The sequence below is a fragment of the Otolemur garnettii genome, unplaced genomic scaffold (assembly GCF_000181295.1).
Source record: "Otolemur garnettii isolate 467f Iridium unplaced genomic scaffold, OtoGar3 scaffold00055, whole genome shotgun sequence".
NCBI lineage: Eukaryota > Metazoa > Chordata > Mammalia > Primates > Galagidae > Otolemur > Otolemur garnettii.
In genome coordinates this window covers 8,054,025-8,062,324 of record NW_003852450.1, presented here as the reverse complement: position 1 = coordinate 8,062,324, position 8,300 = coordinate 8,054,025, and the positions used below count along the sequence as shown (strand labels likewise).

Below are 8,300 nucleotides of genomic sequence, written 5' to 3'. Positions count from 1 at the left end.
GATGGGAGGTTGGGAAGAGCACTGAACTTAGAATTCTAGATCAGCTCTGCCATTTCAAAGCTCCATATCCTTGAGTTAATCATCTATCCTCACTGGGTCCTTCCTTCCTGACTTCCCTTACTAAAATGAGATGGTCCACTAGGACAATGATTTTTTAAAAATTTTTAAAGCAACAGAAGAGTTCAGCCTCCTCCTTTCCCCCGGACATCTTGCCCAGAAATCTACAACACAAGATGTTAGGAGCAGAGTTTCTCCTGGAGGCTGGAGCTGTGGGGTAAAGCTCACAGTGGTCAGTCCCAGAGATTCCAAGCTCTGTGTCCATTTCCTCAGGTACAGACAGAACAGCTTCCCAGGTCCTTTTGGGGAGCCAGAGCAGGTGGCCCAAACCTGGGGCGCCTCTAGCCTCTGACCTGCTGTCTCTGCTCCCTAGGGCCCTACCAGCCCCCAAGAAAAAGGTAGACTTGGAGCAGGTGTGGCAGCTGCTGATGACAGCAGACCGAAAGGACTACGAGCGGATTTGCATGAAGTACGGCATTGTCGACTACCGGGGCATGCTGCGAAAGCTGCAGGAGATGAAGCAGGAGCAGGAGGACAAGATGGCGCAGGTACACTCTCCCTACCCCCACGCCACACACCTGCAGCACAGGTGCCACAGTCTGGAGCCATGCTTGGAGGCAGGCCTTGGGAAACACTAACTATGGCCACACGGCCTGTCTCCATCTAGCCCCTGTGGGGTATCTGGCTAAGAACTCGTGCCTCCAGGCTGATACCTTGGCTTTGAAACCTTGTTCTGATAACTTAGTCACTTCTGGGGCTTTGGAAAATTTAGGGCCTCTATGTCTTGGTTTCCTCTTCTGTCAAATGGTGATTATAGTTGTATCTATCTCATAAGATCATGGGGAGGAAGACTGATAGAATGTACTTAAAGCCCTTAGCGTCGTGCCTGACACATGGTAAGGGCTTGACGTCAGCTATCATCATGATCATCTACGATGGAGGATACCTGTCTGATTTCTAAACCCTTCCAAGGAAGGGAATCTTACAGTTCCAGAAACTCATAAACTATATAGGAAGTTCTTTCTTTAGTCTAACATAGAATCTAATTTTTTCCTCTGGATATGGAAAACAATTAGTGTTCATTATCCTGAAAATAGTATTTTATTGCTTCAAAGGTGGTTCCTTCCCCCAGGGTCTCAGCTTTCTTTCCTCCAGCCTTTCTCACCTGCTTTTCATAGAACTCAGAGCAGAGTTTTACAAATAGTAGGTGCTCAACTAATGTTTATTAGATGGAAGAAGAGATGAATGCTCTACTGTGCACTTGGAGCACCTGGACACTTTTCCTGGTTCTCTTCCTGAACTGATCTCTCATTTTGGAAATGTTCCTTCCTCGAGGGGCTTACTCCTCCCCATTGTAAGATGGGCTGGCGCATGCTTGAGTGGAACATTCTGGGCTTGGGTGGTACCAGGGCCTATGAGGGTTTGGAGTTCCTGAAGAAAGAGTTCTAAGCCCTCCCCTGCTGGGTTTGTCTGCCTCTAGTATGTCAACGCCATCTCCAACTTGAGACACATCAGGGTCACCAAGGGGGGAATCGCAACATTTGACCTGGAGCTGGATCTCAAGGATTCTGAGAGCAAGATTTACTTGTATAAGGTGAGGCTGCAGGGGCCTTGAGAGGGAGGATCTGGCAGGGATGCTGCAGGTGCTGGGTTTGGGGGACCTGAGCACACAGGCAGCGAGGCCCTCATCCCGTGGAGTTACTGGTTGGAGTTAAGTCACATTCTGTTGTACACAGTCCACAGGGACCTTTTATGTCACATTAAGCTATCAGGTGCTCCAACTGGGCCTCACACACATCCAGCTCCATCACTTGCAAGCTGTGTGACCTCAGATAAGATATTTACCTTCCTGTGTCTCAGTTTCCTCATCTGGGAAATGGGTGTAACATAACACCCATCTCGCAGTGTATTGCAATGTTACAATAATGCACGGCTCGCCCCTCCCCTCACCTCTGCTCACTCTTGCTACTCTTCCCTGTGCCACTCTGGCCTCATCCCTGTTCCTTTGCTTCAGCTGTTCCCTCCGTGTGGCATGGTCTTCCCTGCACCCACAGAGCTAATTTCCTAACAGCAGGGAGACTTTCCTGACCATATTGTGTGATTCCACGGCGCTTCCTCAGTCCCATTCTGGCACTCCTGGACCTCCTGTTCCTTTTTCTCCCCCGTTCTATTTTTTTCTAACATTATTTATTTATTTACTTTTTTTTTTTGAGATAGAGTCTCATTTTGTCGCCCTTGGTAGAGTGCCATGGCATCACAGCTCATAGCAACCTCAAACTCCTGGGCTTAAGCAAGTCTCTTGCCTCCCAAGTAGCTGGGACTACAGGGGCCTACCACAACGCCTGGCTGTTTTTGGAGATGGGGTCTCACCATTGCTCAGGCTGGTCTTGAACCTGTGAGCTCTGGCAATCCACCCACCTCGGCCTCCTAGAGTAGGAGGATTAAAGGTGTGAGCCACCACGCCCGACCTTATTTACTTATTTATAATGTTTATAACTTACTTGTCTCCCCAATAGGTTTTTAGCTCCTGAGGGGTAAAAAAAAAATTTTTTTTTTAGAAATTTTTTTTTGTTCGTTGATGTGTCCCAAGTACCTAAAACAATGCCTGACACACAGTGGGCACCTAGTAAGTGTTAGCTATTGTTATTATTCCGCAAGCAGCAAATCCATCTAGGGCTTAGTTAAAGTGGGTGTGTATAGAGAATATGCACGTTGAAGATGGCATTCTCTGAAAGTTCCCCCTGGTGAATAAATGTGCTGGGGCCCAGGACCATGGACCATTGGTTTTAACCCCCTGACCCCTTGCCAACCTTGCAAGGCTGCTGGGTAGTAACTTGACTCACAGCCTGAGCCAAAATCTCTGCAATCTGAGGTGCCTCTTTGAATAAAACATGCAATTTTTCACTGCATGCAGAGTCACAGACATTCCTAGAGCACATATTCCCACCCACCTCACAATCCCAGCTGCCAAATTCTCTACTTCCTCCTTCCCTTCACAGTTCTAAGAATGTTTTCTGGTGAGGGGGAGAGGGACTGCTGATTGTAGTCAACTTGGGACTGGGGCAGGAAGTGCTGGGAACCTGCTAAGGCCCTCAGCAGCCCCCTCTTCCTTTTTCTGGTCTCAGGATGGTGAGATGGTCCCCTACGGCTTCGACAACCTGACCAAGCACTGTCTGCGCCGGCTGGGGAAGCGCTACAACTTCCAAATTCAAGACCTGAGGCCCGAGGACTCTGGCATTTACCAGGTCAAGGTGGAGGATACCATAGTCTTCTCCACAGAACTAGAGGCCAGCGGTGAGTGATCTTCACTGCAGAAGGTCGAATGGGGGTCCATGTTGGTGCAAGGTGTGTGGATAAATGTGACATGGCTCCCTGCTGCAAAGACAGCTAGGAGAGGCCTGCACACCCAGATGGTTCATTTTGATGTGCTTTGTTTCCCAGCACCCTGGGTCCAAGTTGTGTCTTCTCTTGGTGTTACAGCCACAGATGTGGGACATTGGTGTCATGTCTGTGCTCACACACCTTCTACAGCAGTGATTTATTTTCAGATCAGATCCAAACTAACTGCACAGCCTCAAGCTGCAACCTCGCTGCTCTCTGCTGTGTGCCCTTATCTCCCACAACCCCAGCAGGAATCTCCACCTGGGTTAGGCACACTTGCGACCTATACGGACTTTTTCCTTCCCTGCTCCCTGTGCCCCTTCCCCCATTTGTCTCATACCACTAGTGCATAAGTTCTCATCATTCCTGGGGCACCTGACAGCTTGAAGGGGCTCTTGGTAGGAGAAGGGGAGGCCTAGGAGAAGGAAGTTCAGGGAAGATATATCATAAATAGCAAGGCTGAATCGCAGTTGAGATAGCGAGAAGAGGATGGTGCATCCCAGCAGGCCAGGGGTTCCTGGGTGAGGTTTGAAAGACTGAAAACTGTGCGGCGTGGGGAAAGGAACATGGGCTTGGGAGTCGCCAGACCTGGGTGCAAATCCTGATTTCTCCTAGCTGCCTAAGACTAGGGGAAGTCATTTAACTTTTTAAGCCTCAGCTTCCTCACTTGTAAAAAGGAATTATACCTATATCGATCGATCCATAGATAGATAGATAGATAGATAGACAGATAGAGACAGATAGATAGAAAGCACTAGTTCTCACCTTTCAGATTTCCTTCATGTACCTACCTTGTCCCCAAATATAACTTATGGGTTTAAAATTATAAAATCCTAGAGCTGAACATAGACTCATTAATCATAACCAATTATACCCCTTCATTTTATGTGGGGTGGGGGATAGATACCTGAGGTAAGGAAGTGGCCCATCCGAGGTGTCACAGGGAGTTTGTGGCTGAGCTGGGCTGACCCTAGGCTTAGGTTCTGGCTTCCAGTACCACTGCATCAGGTCGCACCATGTGCTATCAAGGTGACACCCCCATTCCTGTTTTCCTGGCAGCCATCCCCGCCAGAGTGGTGGTCCCGCTGGCTGAGACTCGCTGTGAAGAGCAGGCCGATGCAGTCTTTGAATGTACTCTCTCCAACCCCTGTCCCAGTGCTGCCTGGCAATTCCGGCGCCGGCCACTCCAGCCCAGTGACAAATATGAAGTGTCTGTGTCCCCCAATGGGCTGACCCACCGGCTAGTGGTGAGGGGGGCCCGCTTCTCAGACATGGGCCTCTATTCTCTGGACACTGGGTTCTATGCCTCCAGTGCTTGGCTGGTAGTTGAAGGTGAGTGGTTCACACCTGTCTTTCCCTGCCTCTTCCATGGCAAGACCTCAGGGCTAGGGAGTCATGAGGAAGGCTGAGGTGGGAGTGAGAGGCATGGGGCTGGCTTTGTTCATGCCCTCGCTCTGAGAGAACAAGGAGAGCTACTTAGCTCTATTCTTGACCCACTGCAGTGCAGACTCTTCATGGCCAGCTCAGCCCTCCTCAGCTGCATCTGCTCCACTGGGCCTCTTGCAATTACTCAGTGACACAGACCTAAGATGGCTCTAGGGTCCTGGACAGCCTAGGAACAGTGGTTCAAGTTCAGTATGGTTGAAAAGCACCTGGGCCAGACAAGAGAGCACTCTTTGGCCCCCCTAGAGATTGGAATTTGGGTTATAGATGTTCCTACAGAATTTTTCGCAGATTTTTTTTGTGGATTTTTTTTTTTTAACTACACACCTACTGTGGCAATTTGATAAGCAAATGACTTTTGGCTTGTGCATTTTCTCCCCAGTCCTCATGTAGCAGGGTGGCTTGGGGGAGCAGGACTGGGGAGATGGTGGTGCATTTATCCATCCATCTGCAGGAGCATCCTGGCTTCCTTCCTGGATGGTCAGCTTGCTTCTCCACTGGGCAAGCTGGGGTCAAGCAGGTGCTTCAGCCTGATTTAACATGAGTTTTGGTCTTTTCTCTTGTCTCTCCCTGGGGGAACTGACCTCCCATGTAAATTACACCTCACTGAAGCCGGCAAGGATAAAGACCTTCAGACCACAAGCACTGACAGCCAGCAGCAGGTACAAGGAGCCCAGGCCTCAGAAGCAGAAGACTCTGGAACCATCAGTAGCCAGGGAGGGAAACCCAGAGAGCAGGACCCCCCAAGGAGCTCTGTCAAGGGGGCTGAGCTAGTTTCTGGGCTTCAGTGGGTTGCTGGCCCCCAAAGGGCTGGCCTTGACAGGCATGGATGCTCCTTAACGGAGGATGAAGGGGCAGCTGGCTCAGATGGGGGACCTGGGCAGGAGAGAAAGGACTTTCCAGAAGCAGAGGAAGGCAGAGTCACTCCTGGGGAAACTCAGCCCCACAGAGAGGGAGGTTGGGGCAGAAGCCTTCCAGGGAGGCCTCATCTGCAGGGAGAGAGCCCACAATCAGGGTTGGGCCTCATGGAAAAACAGCAGCAAGATCACAGCAGAGATAGTGATGGGGACAGATGCTGGGGGATGGCAGGAGGCTGGGGGGCAGGGCCCAGTGGCCCTCAAGTTGAAGGACTGGGGGGAAGCTGGGAAGGAAAGGAGCATAGAGAGGACAGTGGAGGTCAACTGAGCAGCCAAGACCAAGAACGACTCTGGGACACTCAACTGGGACCTGGGGTAGGAAAGAGGAACTTGCAGGGATCCCAGTCTGGTCCTGCCGGGTCCTGGTTGAAAGGGGAGGGGACAGAGATGACTTCGCAGGGTGACAGCTTGGATGAGATGGAGGGAGGGGACAATCTAAGTAGGGAAAGGGGGAGAGGAGTAGCAAGAGTAATGTGGGGCAGTGGGACTGGCCTGGGGGCAGCTGGAAATAGCAGTGGGGAGGGAGGTCTTAGCACCCTTGAGTTTCCTGGAGGAAGAGGCTCTAGCTCCAAGTCAGGCAAGGGCCCTGAATCTTGGAGTTCTGAGGGAGGTAGAGATGCTGACTATGGGGAAGCCAGGGGATACTGGGAGTCGGGGAAGTATCTAGGACAGATATCCGGAGGCAAGAACTTCCAGGAATCATCACTATCAGGTGGCAGAAAATTCCCTCTAGAGAATGAAAGCTCCGAGGCCAAAGCTGAAGACTCCCTGCAGAAAGCAGGTGATCTATGCTGGGGGCATTCTGTAGGTACAGGAAGGGGCTATGAAACTGGCCTACAAGGCTCAGGAGACCCCAGGGGCTGGGAAGGTGGCTTACAGGAGCTCAGGAGAAGGGATGGCCAAGAGAGAGCAAGGGCCTTGGGTGGGGCAGGGGAAGGCTCTGGAAGCCTCCAGTCTTCTCAGGGCTGGGCAGCAGGGCAGTGGGGAGAAGGGGGAGCCAGCAGACCGGAGTCTGAGAGCACAGGTCCTTGGGATGACACATGGTCCAGCCTCAGAAAAACTGGGCTCCATCAAGTGTCAGGAGTGCTCCGGTCCACTGACAGGAAAGGGGGAGTAGGTGGTAAGACTGGGCTGATAGAGTTTGGTCAAGGGGCAGATGCTGGAAGCCACAGCCTGATTAGGTCTCCAGGCCTGAATGCTCAGGGGCCTGGGGGCACATTAGGAGAATCAAAGGGATTAAGAAGTTCAGGGGTAATAGCGTCTGAACCAGATTTCTGTAATGGGTCTGAGAGCTCCAGAGTAAAAGGATACAGAGGAGAGATGGGCTATGAGGATGGCTTAGGAGGCCCAGCAAGAATGGAACCTAGGTATGGGGATGGCTCAGGACATCCTAGGGGAATAAGTGTTGAAAATGGGGCTGGTTATAGTGATGGCTCAGGAGTGCCAGCAGAAATGGGGTCTGGTCACAGTGCTGGTTGCAGAGTTGCCTCTGGGAAACCTGTGGGAACAGAGTCTGAGGAAGGGGGTGCTTACAGGGATAGCTCAGGAGTTCCTGGGGGAATGTGGTCTGGACACAGAGGTTATGGCCTCACAGGAAGGGGGTCTGGGAGAGTTGCTAGTCTCAGGAATGGCTCAGGTGGCCCTGATGGAGCATCCATGGATGAAGCTGGAAATTGGGATGCTTGCAGAGGCCAGAGAGAAATGGGCCCTGGGGGAGGGCATCATTTGGTTGGTGGCCTAGGGAGTTCTGGGATAGTGGGGTCTGTGGATAGAGATAGTCTCAAGGCCTCTGGAACAGTGGAGACTGCTGGGGAGGGTCATGTGGAAGCAGAGCTGGGAGGCTCTGGAAGGGGTCAGACTGGAGATTCTGGGGGCTTCAGAGCCTTGGGGACCCTGGGGACCTTCAGAGAAAGAGGCTATGAAGATAGCCCTGGGGGTTCAGGAACCATGGAATCAGGATCTCTGAGGGGAGGGGGAAAGGTGGTTGATGGGGATGGGACCGGGTACCTTGGTGCCAGGGCCTCTGGAGCTGGAAGTGGTTATTGGGATATCAGCCATCCTGAGGCACTAGCTCCTCACTCTGGGGCTGGTTCTGAGAGTCAGTGGGCCTGTGGGTCTGGCAGTGTGCTAGGTTATAGGCCTGGATCAGAAATTCCAGAGCCTCAGGGAACTGGAGTCAAAGCTCCTTATGGAAGAGGGTCAAGGGGCCTTGGGCCTAGGACAACAGGGTCAGGGGAAGAGGCAAGTTTTAGGGGTGGCTCAGGGGGCCTTAGAGAAATGAGATCAGATAGGGCAGGTTATAATGATATTAGGGGTCCTAGGGAAATGGGGTCAGCAGATGACACAGGTTACAGGAAAGATTTAGAGGCTCCTGAGGGAAGGAGCTTGGGGAGCAAGGCATCCTTTGGGGATGGTTTAGGGGGTTCTGGGGAAATGGGGTCAGCAGATGACACAGGTTACAGGAAAGATTTGGAGGCTCCTGGGGGAAGAGGTTCAGGGAGC

The 8,300-nt window shown here is 51.8% G+C and overlaps 1 protein-coding gene across 1 annotated transcript in view; it reads left to right on the top strand.

Moving 5' to 3' along the window:
* The window catches only part of IGFN1 (immunoglobulin-like and fibronectin type III domain containing 1), a 45,672-nt gene that overhangs the window by 6,848 nt on the left and 30,524 nt on the right, over nt 1–8,300 (top strand). Inside the window, exons 7-11 of the mRNA XM_023514556.1 lie at nt 403–605; nt 1,538–1,651; nt 3,183–3,351; nt 4,498–4,770; nt 5,494–5,536. Of these exons, the coding sequence (XP_023370324.1) occupies nt 403–605; nt 1,538–1,651; nt 3,183–3,351; nt 4,498–4,770; nt 5,494–5,536 (802 nt within the window). The remainder of the gene's footprint in view (nt 1–402; nt 606–1,537; nt 1,652–3,182; nt 3,352–4,497; nt 4,771–5,493; nt 5,537–8,300) is intronic.